Source organism: Hylaeus anthracinus, unplaced genomic scaffold, assembly GCF_026225885.1.
Source record: "Hylaeus anthracinus isolate JK02 unplaced genomic scaffold, UHH_iyHylAnth1.0_haploid 12002, whole genome shotgun sequence".
Taxonomy (NCBI): domain Eukaryota; kingdom Metazoa; phylum Arthropoda; class Insecta; order Hymenoptera; family Colletidae; genus Hylaeus; species Hylaeus anthracinus.
In genome coordinates this window covers 14445534-14463108 of record NW_026534349.1, presented here as the reverse complement: position 1 = coordinate 14463108, position 17575 = coordinate 14445534, and the positions used below count along the sequence as shown (strand labels likewise).

At 33.4% G+C, this 17575-nt stretch overlaps 3 protein-coding genes across 7 annotated transcripts in view; 1 reads left to right on the top strand and 2 right to left on the bottom strand.

Annotated features, from left to right (window-relative positions):
* Positions 1-11970, bottom strand: part of LOC128891703 (sodium/potassium-transporting ATPase subunit beta-2-like) — a 28952-nt gene extending 16982 nt beyond the window's left edge. Inside the window, exon 1 of one of the 5 annotated variants that reach the window (XM_054151427.1) lies at positions 11916-11970. In XM_054151427.1, the coding sequence (XP_054007402.1) occupies positions 11916-11955 (40 nt within the window). In that variant the 5' untranslated portion in view covers positions 11956-11970. Of the gene's footprint in view, positions 1-1494; positions 1856-11915 lie in introns of those variants that run through there. The other 4 variants (XM_054151429.1, XM_054151426.1, XM_054151425.1 and 1 more) reach the window with 4 other exon arrangements.
* On the bottom strand, positions 3838-11325 carry LOC128891711 (sodium/potassium-transporting ATPase subunit beta-1-like). Its single transcript, XM_054151440.1, has 8 exons — positions 9872-11325; positions 9185-9376; positions 7307-7423; positions 7058-7230; positions 6886-6981; positions 5958-6123; positions 5813-5902; positions 3838-5372 (listed from the first exon to the last, which is right to left on the bottom strand). Exons 1-8 carry the CDS (start codon positions 10005-10007, stop codon positions 5350-5352), a joined length of 993 nt encoding a protein of 330 aa, XP_054007415.1. The 5' UTR covers positions 10008-11325; the 3' UTR covers positions 3838-5349.
* Positions 11971-13480: 1510 nt separating the features above from the next.
* On the top strand, positions 13481-16114 carry LOC128891696 (uncharacterized). Its single transcript, XM_054151408.1, has 7 exons — positions 13481-13653; positions 14199-14617; positions 14694-14917; positions 14990-15045; positions 15136-15355; positions 15433-15641; positions 15709-16114. The coding sequence occupies exons 1-7, from the start codon at positions 13577-13579 to the stop codon at positions 15785-15787; spliced, it is 1284 nt and encodes a 427-aa protein (XP_054007383.1). The 5' UTR covers positions 13481-13576; the 3' UTR covers positions 15788-16114.
* The last annotated feature ends 1461 nt before the right edge of the window (positions 16115-17575 follow it).

Here is a 17575-nt window from a genome sequence, read left to right as displayed (position 1 = left end):
CAATTTCACACAAAAGCTTTTTGGGAAATTGACCGGTGTACGAATACATTCTACACCCACTGTATGTGCTACTTTGGAATGTATTATCGAGAGAAAATTAAAATTTATATGATTTTCCTTTATAAATACATGGTAAATTTACTTTAGAAAGGTACACAATTAATTTCTACACCTAATAAATACGTCATATCGAACAGCTGAAAATACAACAATCGAATAATCATCGCGAGTAAAAGACCGTTCATTGTGATTTCCCGTGAAGTGTTAAACGAATAAAATGTTACACATCTGTGTCATAATTTTATCGTCTTCGCCACTGTTCGACGATGTTGAAATTTATTTCCGGTGCTTCTTCGGTCTACTACCGTTGCCAAAATCGAACTCTCAGGGTTGTCTTCGATTCATTTCGGCGAGACTACGCGAACGTAAGCGTATTTATACACGTGTTTACGTGTACTTATTTCAGTCGATATGTTAAATCTCGGGAACCGGTTACAGAAAGAAAAGGCAGCGAACTCTATAAGAAAAACCGAGAGCGCTGCATGCTCGATCCCGCTGGCATACAGCAAACCCAAGGAAGCCCTAATTCACGGTACTTGATTTAGGCATTCAACTCCACACGCCTACCACGATGACACAAAGGGTAACTATTTTGAAGGTCGTCTGTCTTTCGAAAACCGAACAACGGAACGTGCTATACGATGATTCTATTCCTGCGAACGTTACAGTTTTTTTTTGTCTCCCTTGACGATGGAGAGAATGGAACCTCTTGATGGACGAATTTTAAATGGGATTATTTTTTCGCTTTAATCGAATACGCACAAATTAACGCAAGCTTTATCTTCGAATAGATTTTGATATTCAAATGTGCTATTCTTCGGTCATCTGTATTATTCTATATTGTGCCACTTTAATATTGCGTATTTGTTTAATTCTAGAAGGTATTATGGTAACACTAATTTTGATATAAAAGCAAACGTACACATACGTGTCAATATCCCTCGAGAGGATATACACGAATCAGAGACAGACAGAATTTTATTCGAATAGAAGACGAGCAAAAACATTCTATCCATTTTTGGATGTTCGTTCGTTCACGATAAAATATACATGAATTACGACCTAAATGTCAAAGGCAAATAATTTTGATCGAAGAACTGTATGTTGTCACACTTCAATTATGAAACTAAAATAGCAAGATTTTCTGATTTATAAGCGTTATATTTCAATTACGAATTAAGTTGTAACTATTTTTGTTACCTGTAGAGTACCTCGCGCCGAAACAAAGAAACAAACCGTTCACACCGAATAAACTAGAGCTTAATTACTCGCTCTTGACCCTCCCCAATCTTGAACATCTCACGGAAAATACAACGCGAAACGATTCAACGCAGATGAAAATTTTCACTCAAGAAAGTATAACATGAAAGCTCGCTTCTCGATCGGTATCTCCGTAGCATCCTATCTCTAAATAACGGTAAACAAAGATATTACCCCATTTCTTCCCCGTGTGGCCACAGTAGGTTCCTTCGTTGGGGTCGTGAATGAAATCCCGAAATGCTTCCCATTTCGTCTTGTACTCGGGCATACGATTGTATTCGAGCTCGTAGGTACCATTTTGTATTTTCTTGTCTGGTACGCTCATCGTGACGAGCTATCACGGTTAAATGCTGCGACTATTACCACTCGCGACGATCTATTCTATTCTATCGATCAACACCGGCTTCCCGTCGGAGGAATCTCCTTTAACGCGTCGCGCAAAAGTCAACGTTGCTCCGTGCGAGGCGAAACGGTATGCACAACGAAGAAACACCGTCGGTGTCGGGCGCTGTTTGTCGATTGGCGAGCGAAGTTACACTCGCGAACTAAAAGAGCTCGGCGGCCAGCGCTCGTTGACCGAGGAATACCGAACGATAGCGCGCGTGGTCGACAAAGGATCGGTTGGCTCTACGTCTACCGATCGAGTGGTGGGGAACTGCGACATTTATCAGAGTCCACAGTTCGGCGCTTTATATCTAACTCGCATCACATTTCAGGGGACATTCGATCGTTTCTATTAGGTGTAGAAATTAATTCTGTGCCTCAATATTCAATCATTTGTAACTCTACTTTAGATAAATATATTTAATCATCAATCCTCAACCTGATCTCTATTACAATGCATCTATAGGATAGATGCATATAGATCCTATACGCATAATCTAAGCATCAACCTAATAGTCATTGCAATTTCGCTATATGAAATTCGGTAGGTAACAAATTTTGCTTCTTGTTGGTCTTCTAACAGATTGTGAGTGTACCTACTTGATAATTATAAGATGTGGAGATTGATTTAGTGCCTTTACATTCAATTATTTATAACTCTAGTTTAGATAAATATATTTACTCATCAATCCTCAACCTGATCTCTATTACAATGCATCTATAGGATAGATCCTATACGCATAATCTAAGCATCAACCTAATAGTCATTGCACTTTAGCTATATGAAATTCCGTAGGTAATAAATTTTGCTTCTTGTTGGTCTTCTAACAGATTACGAGTGTACCTACTTGATAATTATAAGATGTGGAGATTGATTTAGTACCTTTACATTCAATTATTTATAACTCTAGTTTAAAAACAAATATTTACCCTCCACTTTAATATGTTAAACAGTAACGAAACATTTTTCCAACTAATATGTGCTCTCTTGGAATAAATGATTGATGAAAGATTAAAAGTAGTGTGGTTTTTCTTTATAAATAAATGATACGTTTACCTTAGAAAGGCACACAATTTAGTTCTACAGCTAATGTATGTATAGCTTCATTGTAATGGAGACCAGGTCGAGAACCTAGAGGAATGGTAATTTAACATATAATAACAAAACGACAATTAAATATTTCTAAATTTAAAGTAACGATACAAATGATTGAATATAGAGGCACAGAATTAATTTGTACACCTAGTCTATGATCTCTACGATCTCTATGATCTATAAGCACGCGTTAGTAATTTAAGAATCGAGAATTTTTGTAGGTATGATGCTTTAAGTAAGTTATTTCAAATAAAATACTTGACATGACATCACGTTCATTATGACAATCATTAAACACGTAACAAATTTTGCATTGCTCAAATCTCAGCGTTATAATTCTAAGCTACAATATATATATTGAACGTGATGTCATGTCAAGTATTTTATTTGAAAAAACTTACTTGAAGCATCATACCTAAAAAAATTCTTGATTATATTTAATGTATATCTCCTATCAACAAATTAGGTGAGATCAATAAAATCTCTTGTTAAAATCATGTTAACAAGCTCAACTAGTAGAAAAGAACACTAACTATTGTTCCTAGTGGTATATATTAATAACCTTGTAATTTTACATTCTCTATATGTTAATGGCCTATTCTCGTTCATATACATAAAGAAATAAATAATTGATAGTTTCAGTTAATACATTCCTTCGTATTCATGGAACGTATTTTATGGAAAATATAATATTATAAGATTATAATACTTAAATATTAAAGCTCAGCCATCAGTACTTTATGGTCGACTAAACCTCATTGTCAACAAGAATATGTTTGTCCCGATGTCATTATTTATCAGTAATTAGACACATGGTAGGAACTGCTTATCGAGCTTATCGTATGGAATAAGCTGCATATTACACCGAGTGATAGTCGTCGATGGTAAATCGATATTTGGTTCTCTGTAAGAATTATTTATTGCAACGTGACCTCTATGTCATACAACACCATTTCAAACATGCGGCTTGATTGATTAGATCTTAAGGCTCTTGCTTGATATTTTAATTATTAATATTTTCTCGGAGTATTAGACTTCAAAATACCGCCCGTATATTCTTCCATTTGTTATATTTAATTCAATTTTGTAATCATTTAGTAGCATAAACTTCTAATTTTTTTCGAGCACTGTATATATTTTTTTTTTTTTTTTAGTATATTATTGCCAAGACGTTTTTTGTAAAATACAATTTTTCTTGCATAAATAATATTACTAACGTTTGTAAGGAAAATAGAGTGATCGAATAAACATTAATAAAAGCAACAATTGGTCGTTAAAAATATTTTTGTTATGCTACTAAATGAAGCTTAATAATTAGTTAATAGTTTTATATACACAATACAATTCATGTATTACTGAAATGAACTCATGAATACAAAATAAATGAATTTATTGTGTATATTATTTTTGATTTCAATTTTTGAAATTTGAAACAGAATTTTCTTAATACTCTCAATGTTCATAAACCACTGCCGAGTTTTAATATATTTTTTTTTCTTGGCAAAAATATTCATCATGCACTGTTATGTACCCAACTTGAAAATTAAAAATTCTATTTTTACTATAATTACTGTAACGAGGTTAAATGAAAGCAGAAAAGAGCTTTGCATGATAAACGAATGGAAGTATGTAATTTTGGATAGAAAAAGAAATTAAAGCCAAGAATTCTAACGAACAAATTATATAATAAAAAATTGTTTGAACAAATACAATTTTCTGCAAACATACTCTCCAAATAAATATATTTTTTACTTTCCTCTTGACTGCTATCAATTACTGTATTATTATTGTCATTACTAAATTCATTCGTATTAATTCTTTATTTTGTAATATAAGCCTAGTGCAGAATAAATCATCTTCAATTTATAGACGTAAGAGATTTGATCTCGAAAATTGTACAGCGCTTGTATAAATCGGAAACGCTCAAGGTTACACTATTTTGCATCTTTCTTATCACGTGGTGTAAACGTAACCAAGATCACGCTTTGCCGCGAATTGGAATTCTCATATTCGAAGGACAATTATTTATGGAAGAATATCGAGGGATTGAAATTGGAAACTTCAATTTACCAATGAATTCACTTATGGGAGCAGAAATATATAGAAAAGAACATGCAAATAGGTATTAATTAATTAACTGCAAATTTCAATTAATTGATCTATCCCTAAACGAAGAAAAATTCTAGCTTTTCTAAAGTCTTAAGTATTAATTATTTAAATGAAAAGTTTAATCACACGATTTATCTGTAAATAAACAAAAATTCTAGCTTCTGGTATAGTCTTATCAATTCGATTAGAAGCTAACTAGTTTATCTAATTAAAAAAATAAGTACCACACAGAAGAAATTAAAGAACTTTTTTCCACACAAAGAACTTTATTTTCAAAACTGTTGACTATGTTATGCAGCTTAAAAAAATAGTAACACTTTCAAGGTTCACATATAACAACTTTGATGGCTATATTTGAATCTAACGATAATACTGTATCTTCGAATGTTCCTTTGACTTAACAAGGCGATTAATAATTTTATATTTTGAAAGGATTTCAATTAAATTGTTGTCGATCTATTATCTAGAAAATAATAAGTGTTTATCAGCATTCTGTCTCAATTGTAAATGTCTTGTAAATGTAAAGTCAGGAACGAAATTTTTTATGGAAATTCAAATTCAATTTTTCCTGTATACAAATGCACCCTGCATACAATATATTTCTACCTAAACAAATAACTGACTACAAATTCCAATGTAATGTTTTATATTACAATAAATAGCCGCGTATGATAAGTTATACAAATAAGCCTTATGACAGATACATAAGGTTCAATTTAAAAAAATCAATTTGTTCTTTAAATCTACTCCGCCACTTCACTTACAACAAAATTATTTACTCTATATAATGTCTCCCTTTCTACCGAATAACTTTTGTAGAAACTTTTCTTTTTTTAGTGAATTTCCATAAGAACTTTCTTCTCAACCTTACACCGATAATAAATTAATTTCCTCCCCCTTTACCTATTAGTATCTGAAAATCTAACGAATAAGAAGAGCGTTGTTTAATGTTGGAGGCCCATAAAGTGCATTCCACTGTGACCAGTCTGTTTGCTGTAATAAATACATATTATTAATTTGCCTACTGCGTTTCATAGATCTCACTCACGTGTTAAATTCTTGAACTGTAATGCAACAATTGGGGACAGGTAATGCGGTTGTCCAGAAAAAGGGAAATATTCAACGGGAAATCCAGGGCTGGGTATGTATTTTATTTCTCCGATGTGCTCTTTGTCGACGTTGTTTGCTCCGTCACATGATAGCCATACATAAAACTACGATGGAATAAATTTCTGTATTCGTTGCTATCTTTAAACGCAGAACAGCTGATCTAAAAGAAGGCTCGAAGAAAGGATAGTTAACAAAAGAATCGTAAGAAGATTCTTGGTTTTAAGAATCGCATCTCTAGGAACAATAAAAATGAATTAATAACGCGTATGTGATTGTACAAAATTTGTTGTAAAATAAAGGAATCGATCGATGCCACTGAAAAGCTGACACTTTTTTTGTTGTTTTTTTTTTTTTTTTTTTTAGTTAACGTATAGGAACCGGGGAACTCAAGCACCCTCCTTGTATACGACACTGCACAATGGCTAGAATTTTCCTACGAAATCTTAATTTTGTAAATTTATTATATATATTTTAAATGTATTATACAGGTTTCTATAAGCTCCAATTTGAAGCTTTGTATTATTAAAGTTATGTTAATTATTCCAATTACTAATTAAAAATTACTTAAGTTATTATATGAATAGAATTATGTCTAAACAAATGCTATCTAATCATCGATAAAAATATACAAGGTTCCACTTAAATTAATTTGTTGTATAAACCTCCCTCGCCACTTTGCTTCAAACAAAATTATTTGTTCCATGTAATTTGCCCCTTTGAATCAAATAACTTTTACAAAAATACTTTTTCGATGATTTCATCTCCACATGAGATATTTAGACACTCTGCCGTTTTGCTTTAAACGAAACATCCTGTATAATACTTTAAAAAGCTTTAGGGATTTATTCAAATTTGGGTAAATAAACCTTTTTGGACTGTTCTATCATTCTCTTCAAACTATCTGGCATGTTCTGTGGAAGATGTGACGATCGATTGTAACACTTCGGCACCCAGTCGAACCTCTACATTGCATATAGATAATACAGTAATTTACATCGATTTTCCATTAAAAAGAATGCAATCATACACTGAAATTACTTTATTAAATTTAATAAGGACGCAAGGTTGCAAAGGATTCGTATACCCATATGGTGCTCTGCTGCATTCTCCAAGTTTCTTAATATCAAAAAAGCATGGTTTGTCGTTACGAACCCATTGAAAATTGTCACCTTCACAATTGACGTCATACTTCGTTATATTTGTATTATACTCTAAGGTAAAAAATGTTCTCGATATATTCGATTGTAAACAATAAGTACGAACATCTAGCATAGACATCTTGAATACCTTGTAAAAAGTCAGTCAAGGCTCGAATATATCTTTTGGGTCTGGCAATGGCGCTTGAATTATATATCGAAATGATGGGCGACGTAGTTGACATGCTATTCGGTTTGAAAACTATACCTTCGAAAGAATTTTATTTGATTAAGCGAATACAGGGAATCCTGTCTAAGAGGCGCGTGGCTATCCCCTTTAACATTCCTACATAGGCCAATCGGTAGAGAATTAAAACAGCGTTTTTGTGACAAATATAGTAACAGCAAACCGATTGTGCAATTACATAAAAGGGGATGCGTAGATTAATAGGTATATGTTTTTCACTCCCAACTCTGTTCCGTTTTCTCGTTATTTACAAATTAATGGTAAAAAATCGTGATTTTTGTCGTTTTTTGCTTATAAATTTTAAAGTAATGCAGCAATATCAATGCTCCAATGAGATAAAATATAGGTGATGAAAATAGCTACAGAATGAGACCTCGAACGTCTCGATCGGATAATGAGGAACGGAGAAAAATCTGGAAATCCGGAAAATTCGGCGTTTTTTCAAAAATACGTATCTCCGCCATTTTTGAAACTGAAGCGCTGGCCTTTTGGGAACAAGTAATGATTGATATGTTCTTTATGTGTGCAAAAAGCGGGAATTGTCGGATAGGTGGTTTTCTCACAATCGCAATCTGAATTTTTCAATGCGCTTTTTTTACATCGGACCTGTATGCGTTATCGTAAGATCGATTTTTATTTTTAAAACAGATTTGAATAGGTGACGTCGTGTACTACCAAACGTATATTCTAGTTTTTCGATAAAATGTGTTGAAGCATGAGAAAAGCCCTGGTAAAGTTGACTAAACACGGCCGAACGCTCAATCGCGGTTTTTGAAAAAACGCCGAATTTCCCGGTTTTCCAGATTTTTCTCCGTTCCTCATTATCCGATCGAGACGTTCGAGGCCTCATTCTGTAGGTATTTTCACCACCTACATTTTATCTCGTTGGAGCATTGATATTGCTGCATTACTTTAAAATTTATAAGCAAAAAACGACAAAAATCACGATTTTTTACCATTAATTTGTAAACAACGAGAAAACGGAACAAAGTTGGGAGTGAAAAACATATACCTATTAATCTACGCATCCCCTTTTATGTAACTGCACAGTCGGTTTGCTGTTGCTATTTTTGTCACACAAAAATGCTCTATTGATTGGCCTAACACCTCATTTAGGCCCCCCACCATTAGAAATTTTGTCAAAGTCTGCAGGACTTGAAAACAATGGCAATGTTACGAAATAAAAATCTCGAGAACTTATGATATTAATCTAGTAGCATTGTACATAATAATAATAATAACTGAGTGCTACTGACGAAGAACGCTACTAATATCCCAAACATTGCTAATATCCTCTACTATAATAAAAAGAAATTGCTATAGAACTCTAGAAACTGTTAACTTTATACTTTTACATTGATATTGGACAGTCCTGCGGATCCTATCTAAAACATTGAGTGAGCAGTCCCTGATCAGGATATCTCACGCCTCGACCCAAAAAGTTGAAGATATTTTTCAGAGATTTTCTTCACAACCAAAAATAAAAAATTCCTCGCCACCTCTTGGAACTGCTCGTTTCGTAATAATTAAAAAAAAAAAGATAACGACGAATAAACCTCGAGCTTTGAGAGAGTATAAAAACGATTGTACCTCAGACCACTCGACGTCTAAGAGGCATAGCCTGAGCTGATGCTTCTTAGACAGGATCCACTGTCATTTACCCTTTGATACTGGTTAAAACGAATTTTTCAAATTATTTTTGTAACGAATTTTGTAATTAACAACTATTTTCTATTTACTTGTAAAAGTTGTATTACTTTTTAAACAATATCGTTCGCGTACCTGGACTATCGACATGCCTGGAGAAACGAAAGAGCGCATAATTTTGTCCACCAAAGGACTTCGAGGACAAACCGGTGTATTGGAAAAATGGTTTGTCTAATCGGGAAACGTAATCTATACTGATTTTCATTTGCACTGCGAATATTGTCGCCAAAACGGTGTAAAAGCATGCGTAGAATATTCCTAGTTGACCTAATTTTAAACGGAATTTTTACGTTAACATGAGGAATGACCTCGAGGAATGATTTTTCACGGTGAGAAAAAAAAAAGAACTTGGGTAGTACTAAATTGGTATGATAGATATAAACAAATAAGAATGTAACAAGGATAGTAGAGGATGAAGGGGAGAGTGAATTGAGGAATGAGGGAATAGAAGAAGGATAAGGAAAGAATGACAGAGGTGAAATTGTTAGTTAGTTTTAGATATGAGGTAAATTGGATATAAAGTAGATTCAAAGAAACGAAATGGAAGAGTGAGAGGGAGGTGGAAGTCCAACTATAACCTTAAAGGACACCGATAAATATATAAACAAATAAATAACGAAACATTTTTTAAATACAATACTTAAAGAATGCGATTATTGCGAAAGGGTTAAAGTCACAGATGTAGGTAGTCTAATCATTAAAATTTATTAGAAAATGAAAACCCCGGAACGAGAGAATTCGCACGAACCACGTTTACATTACCCCATTCTTTGGCTGTTCTATCCAAAAATGTTTTACGTTCTTTATCCCAAACAAATCGTAGAAAATTTTTCAAAGGTCCTAAATCCGGGCGAGGCTTTCGACTTTCGTAATAGTCGTGATCGTGTAATATAACCATATTGAAAATTGATCAGTATATCCAAACACAACACTATGAGACGGTTAATAGGAAATATTTTGTATTGTGAAGGTAGCTACGTATTTCTATTTCATAAGAAGGAGCGTGTATAGATGCTTAATTGCTTAGCTAGTTGAAGTAAATATTCTCTAATGTAATTCTATTGACCAAAATGAATGAAAAGAAAATCAAGAATGGGGAAATTGGGTTTGCAGCTTTGTGCCTAAGTTATGACTTAACCCATTCACTGCCAGCTGAATGTAGAATGTTTTGCCCTGGATGCCATTAATACAGATGTAAAACCTAAGTTAGTACTTTGATAATAAAAAATGATATTAAATTCTTTTTATTAATATCTAACTCAAACTATAATCTTACGTCTTAAACGCTCACTACGAAATGTTTTGTAATTGGCAATGAATGGGTTAATTATACTTTCTGCTTCAACAAAAGCTAAGATTATTTAATTTTCTTTTGTAATATGTTAAGATGACATAAACGCTATACTACTTCAAAGCGAGCTATTTATCTAAAGCAGTTTTAGTTTTCGTTACATCCTATCTCTAAATTGAAAACTACTACAGACAGTTTTACACTAAGTGTTTAAGCTTTTAATTCATCTGTCCACAACAGATGCACTATGACCAGTTATTCTAATCCTAGGAAGGAAGGCAGTAAGGTTATAATGGTTGCTCCTATAACTTGAGAACAAAGTTGTTACGTTCATTTAGAGGTTGTAATTGTGGAGCAACATATTTTTAAAATACATTTTACACCGTGACAAGTATAATATGCAAAAACATAAACTTGTAACTTTTAATTTACTGATTAAAACTGTTACAAAATTCCTTTTTCATTAATTATATATATTGAAAGCATCCTAGGCTAACCAAACAAACCAATTGATCGAATACAATGTAACTAATGGTACATAGTACACGAATTCTTGACTTACTACTAGGTTAGGTTAAAGTTAATTGTATCAGTTACACGGAATTTTAAAAATCTTAACATATTTTATATGATATTATGGTATTTAGCAACTTTATAAAGGAATACTGAAAACACTAAAACAATATGTGGCGCCATCTAACACGAAACGACCAAGTTTGTGGACAGTAAGCTTAAACCCTTGAGCACTAGATGTCACGACTAAATATATTCAAAAGTCATTGTCAAAAATAAGAATTGAAAAATGCAATTCCAGCTAAATTTTAATACCACAATTCTTGTAATGTAATTACAAGTTCATAATGAAACATAATACAATTGATTTTACGAATAAACGATAATTTGACTATTACATATAAAATATTGGTGGCGTTGTCCAGCAATATTAGTAAGGAACTATTTCACGACAAGCTTGGGCGTTTTGTAGATATTGCCATGTCCCTTTATGGTACTATTTCTTTATCGAATAAATAAGTTTTGTAGCAATTTCAATCAGTTACAACATGTTACGATGTAAAATGTAAAGGAAAGTAAAATACATATAAATATAGAGAAAAATAGAATACGTGATCAACTGCAGTATCAGTATTAGTTAATATTGATGGTTCCTTCAGTAAAATATTATTCGTAAATATAACGAGAAATGTTACACTAAAAATATTCACTATTAGAATTGTAATGTTCATGACTGTCGTATCATATTTGAAATATGTCGTGATATTCATAAATACTACAGGACTCGTTGCAAAATTAAAAATTTGTTAGATATTTATCTTATGATAGCATACTAAAGTACGATCGTGTAGTACTTAAACTTGAATTTGCAATTAATCATTTAGTTTGTACTAAATCTTTGATAGTTTCATTTTGGTACTGATCCGTTACGAAATCGAGTAATATACTTGCGGTCAGTAACAATTTACACAAAAGCCAATAAAAATATGAATAAATACTTACTCTTTTGTTTGAATAAATTGAAAACTCCGCCACTCTTCATGAGATTTCGTTTGAATTGGAGTCCACATGGCGGCGATAATACGAACCTCGTGCTGCAATTTCAATCACTGACAATCACGGACCTGTAACGAAAAAATGCGACTAGTAAGACACGTTTGTTCATACAAATGTAGCTCCATTACAATAAAACAACAATCAAGTTCGAATTAACCCGCAAAAGTTTATAATTTAATTTAAAGACGCATTATATTAATTGATACCGGGTATAGAAAAAGAATTGAATTTATAATTAAAAGTCTGTCGATATTTAATGATAGTAAATGAGGATAGTAACGGCGACTAGATAGCAACAGGTATACATGAACATACAAATTCAGATACGTAGTATGTATTGCGTACCTAGTTATTCACGAAACACCATTCGTCTATACGAAACACAAAGTACGTCTTCTCGTACCAACGTCCGCGGAACGAATGAAGACCCCACGCCCCGCGGCTGCGCCAAAGCCGCAGTGAGGCTACGGATTTCAACTCGCGCATGCGCATCAGAGAAAGCTAAACGTGCAGTATTGTAGGTAATTGGAAACAGTGATGGGCAAAACCCTAGGATTCGAATAAATCTGAAGTCTGCCGATATGTTTGTCTCTTTTCCTCTTTCGAACATTTCCCAGGGAAAGAAACGAGACAAACACATCGGCAAACTTCAGATTTATTCGAAGTCTAGGGTACCAATTCTATTATTCTTTATTTTTTTAAGAGAGAAATTAATTTCTTCTTAATGTTTAAATACCTTTGTATTGACTCAGATAGAAATATGCGGCTGTGAAAGAAAGAAACAAAGTTCGTGTTTGTTTTATAAGGGTACATAATCTGTTTATGTTGATTATTGCACTTATTGGTCCAGTCTTGTTTGTTACAAATCATTAATCTTCCTTTCTTTCCATATCACGTTTACATTGTTTTACATCAATCCTTAACTTCTTTAAATTTCTACAGGGTGTCCCAAAAATGTTGTAACACCTTGAAAGGGGTGGTTCGGGAGGTGCTTTGGAACAATTTTTTTTCTTAGCGAAAATGTTGTTCGAAGCTTCGTTGGGGAGATATTAACGGAAAACACTGACCAATCAGAGCGCGATTATGCCGATGGAGCGCTCGCGGTAACGTATGAGCGCGGCCGCCTCTCGCGTAGCCTACGCTCAACCGGCATACTCGCGCTCTGATTGGTCGGAGTTTTTTGTTCGCTGAGGAAAAAGTTGTTTCAAATCACCTCCCGTACCACCCCTTTCAAGGTGTTACAACATTTTTGAGACACCCTGTATAGCTTGGGTACCTCGGGATTGCTAAGCCCGTACTGTAGCTACAATCAAAAATAGCTACAGGCCCTGAGGCTTAATGGAAAATTGTTAGTAATTTAGATCATCTTACGCCATTGGGAGCCATTATCTTTATTTTCTTAGAGCCGGCCCTAATTGGAAAATTCGAGGATATGAACATTCACCTCTACGTTTCACCTCTATTGCATAAAATTACTCTATGGTCCTCCTTAAAAGACGCGTGCGCATTCGGAAGTAGGACCTGAAAAACGCCGGAGTTTCGCTTCTGTAAGAGTACTTTGTGGTTTCATGACTCGCGTCTGTTTCGGGTAGTCGAATTATTACGGTATGGCTGATGTGGGTCTAAGTTTAGATGACATAATTAAAAAATCGCAATCGTCAGGAATGAGAAGCAAAGGTGGAGGGTGAGGCAGTTTTGAAAAATCACTAGTAAAATTAACTTTGCGGTGACTACTGTATTATCGATTACCTTATAACCTTAAAGAATTAAGCCTCCAGTCATTAAAGAAGACGTTTGTTTTCTGATTTATCTGGCAAAACCTTCAAAAGGTCTTCCTTTCACCACAATGTCTCATTTTAAGCTAATTTGTTTTTACGTTAGACTAACGAGTTTAATAAATAAATTTAATACGGAAAATGGGAAAATTCATTTAAATTGGCTGCTCCAATTTATGTTGTCATAAATGTTTCAAAAGTCTAAATTGTTTCTTGAAAATATTTGTTAAATATTATTCGAATAATTACTATTGTCAAAAATTTTCCTATCATTTAATTAATGAATTTTATAATATTAACTACATAAAACAATTGTACTCCAATACTCTAATTTGTTTACTGTTGTCTAATGTGTAAATGTGACATTGAACACTTATTTTTAGTAATAATCTACAAGAATTACAAAGATTTATTAATATTAATACAATTATAAATGTTATTATTTGTTGAATAGTGTGCGTAGAAGAATTAATAGGGGAGCACGTACAAATGGTTCGTTACGAGGACGTGGCTCACAAGTCATTACTGATGCACGCTTTAAAATTATACAAAAGAATCGGGAGAAACTTACAGATGCAAGAGATAAGCTTGCTGAAATTGCGAAACAGAGCGATGCTAGATTAAAATTAGACAAGATTCGTGCATCTCAACTGAAAAAAGTTGAATCACAGTTGCCTGGAATTTCTCGAAAAACAGGTCGCAATGGAAGGCTGTCTTTATCAACTAATAAGCTGCCTCCAATCATACCACACTCTATACCACCTAATATTCCAAATAATTACATGCCACCTCCAACAAGAGCTGTAGGTTACAGGCCACCTCCGCTCACAGAACCTCATTATATGGGTGATATGAGTATGGATTTCAATGATGGTATGAAAAAAATTGAATTAAGTATTTGAAATAGTTTATTATTCATAAAATCATTTAATATGCTTATACACTTTAGATTATTTGATGGATACAGCACCTTTAAGAAGGACTGTGAGTAACGAATATGCACCCACACCACCACCTCCGCCTCCTGTGTTCAGTATTAAACCTGCATCTCCATATACATGGGTAAAGCCAACAAGCAGTAATGTAACAAGAATTGTACCTTCTCGAAAACCTGATGTTGATCGAGAGCGGGATAGACCAAGAGACTATAAAGTTATCGCTTGTTCATCAATGGTAAATATATTTTCCTAGTTGTTTCTTTATTAATAATAATTATTAAGGTTAATTTGTACTTGATATTTTTAGACAAAAGCTGCCTCCCCAACGTACAAAGAAGATTGGAGTTTTGGCACAAAATCACGGTAAATATAATGTATTAATTAGTTTAATTGGTTTATCATATGACATTAAATTTTATATATATAATAATTAATAGTAATGGTATTCCACAGTACTATATTAGCAGAAGATCCAATAGAATCAAAGTATTATGATTCAAGAAGTCATAGAGATGTGGGTGTAAAATCAAGACTAGATTCGGTACCAACTAAATCACGAGTTATGGGTGTTTTATCTCGGCCCAAAACGAGTTCTAGTTCGATATCTCCATCAACCGGTTATAGAATTGTAGTATCAAATTTACAAGCAAATGTTACACAAGAAGATATTAAGGTACGATTTGCTAAATTAATGAAATGGAATAAATATTAATTTGAGTAATAGAAAAGGCTAATGTGTTTATACTTTAGGAATTGTTTGAGGATGTTGGAGAATTATTAGTATCCAGATTAGTACGACCCGGCACCGCGGAAGTAATTTATAAAACTCTAAAGGATGCTACTAAAGCTGTTGAAACTTATCATAATAGGCAGTTAGATGGGCACCCAATGAAATGTCTTCTTGTAAATCCACGACCAAAAAATAATCCAACAGGGCCTGCTGTTAGGTCTCTCACAGAGTGAGTGCTTGAGTTTAGTTATATAAAGCTATATATGCAACATTTCTAATTTTCTGTATTTCTACAGATCCAGAAGAAGTGTTAGTTCAAGTTACGTACAACCAAGTTTAGGAGCGGTGCATCGCGCATTGTTCGATGATGCTTAAATAAATATATCACTTCTAATCGGAAAATGGCATGCATAATGATAATGAATTTTATTCTGAATATGTCTAAATGAAATAAAAGTGGGAATTAGGGATGGAATCAAGAATATAAGAAAACCGGTATGCGTAGAAAACGGAATTCTAAGTGGAATTTTGTATTAATGAAACATTACTTAGATTATTTTTAATTTGTATAAAACACAATACGTTCCGGCAATTAAATGGAATACTATTATAGCAACTGAATTTAATTTGTAAACGATGAATACAAGAAGTATCTTGTATGTTTAATACACTCAAATAAAACAAGCATTTAGGAATTTTTAATATTTTGTTTTCAATAACATATTGGAAGGGGATGATAACAAAATATCCCTTTGAATTAGAATTAAGATATGCAAAGTGCGATATACCTATTACTTAAAGCTTTTTACAGTGTGTACTACATTAGATAAATTACTTCCACGGATTTTCACAGGGTCTACTATAGACAGAGATTACGGGTTTCTATGACAGAGTTTACTGCAAATTTTATTTGTTCGGTAAGATGATCACAATATTGTAATTCAAACCTATGAGATATAAAAGCTAATATACCATATATGCTATTAATCACATGCACCAAATCCTCTTAGCTATAGATACCACTGTCCAACATATAAAAACCTTTTTCCTGTCTTGCAATATCCACTGGATAATCCTTATAGTCCCTACTTTCTCAGAACCGTTATTATTGTTTATATCATCTAATAGGCACCTACTTTTTAAGTATATCAATACACTATTTGTTTACGAACGAATGCTTTTTTCTAACAATTGTGGCTCTGACTTGGACTATTTTGCACGAAGACGTATGTACCTAACATTTGTTAAGATTGGCAATGGAGTCTCAACAAATTGGGCATTATTCACTTGAGAGGTTAGGTTTGGGTTCATTTTCAGGAAAAAATATTTTAATTCTTTAATTCAACGTATAAATTATATACCAACAATCTATTCGTTAAATTGTCTGAGTAATTACCTGCTGAATACACCAAGTTGTAACATTAATATTTTCAAATAGGTTTTCTTTACTCTTTTCGAATATACGCTTTCTTCAAAACAATACAGAATGAAAATTATAATTTCGAATTAAGGGACTTCAGCGACAGTTGCGGAAAAAGTCGGAAGCTCCGGGACAAGGATAGATAGATTTTTGTCTCTCCAATGATGCTGTGACAGAGAGAGAAACACAACAAACGGAGGAGAGACAAAGACAGAATGATGTCAAACATTTGTAATTTTCCAAACAGTTATTTACATTTTATGAAGCGAGGAAGCGACCTTTCCGGCTGATTTTTTTTTAAACTAGTCCTTGTAAAATTCCGCTGTCGGCGATACTGCCAGATATTGCAATTCACTTTTGAAACGTGCTAAAAATACCTTTAAAGATAAGAAATTTGTTGTGGGTCTTTTTCCAAAAATCTGGCAGTATCGCCCACAAGGAACAGTTAAAACAAAAATCAGCCGTAAAGGTCGCTTTCTCGCTCCGTAAAATGTAAATAACTGTTAGTAAAATTACAAATGTTTGACATCATTCTGTCTTTGTCTCTCCTCCGATTGTTGTATCTCCCTCTCTGTCACAGCATCATTGGAAATACAAGGATCTATCTATCCTTGTACTCCTGCGCACCCAGCTCACTCTCAATGTTTGTAGTTTGCACAAGAAACACCTGTGAAGCAAGAATACACCTTACTGAAGGAAGTATAGGCAAATATTATGGTATCAGTTAACGATTATAACGCAAC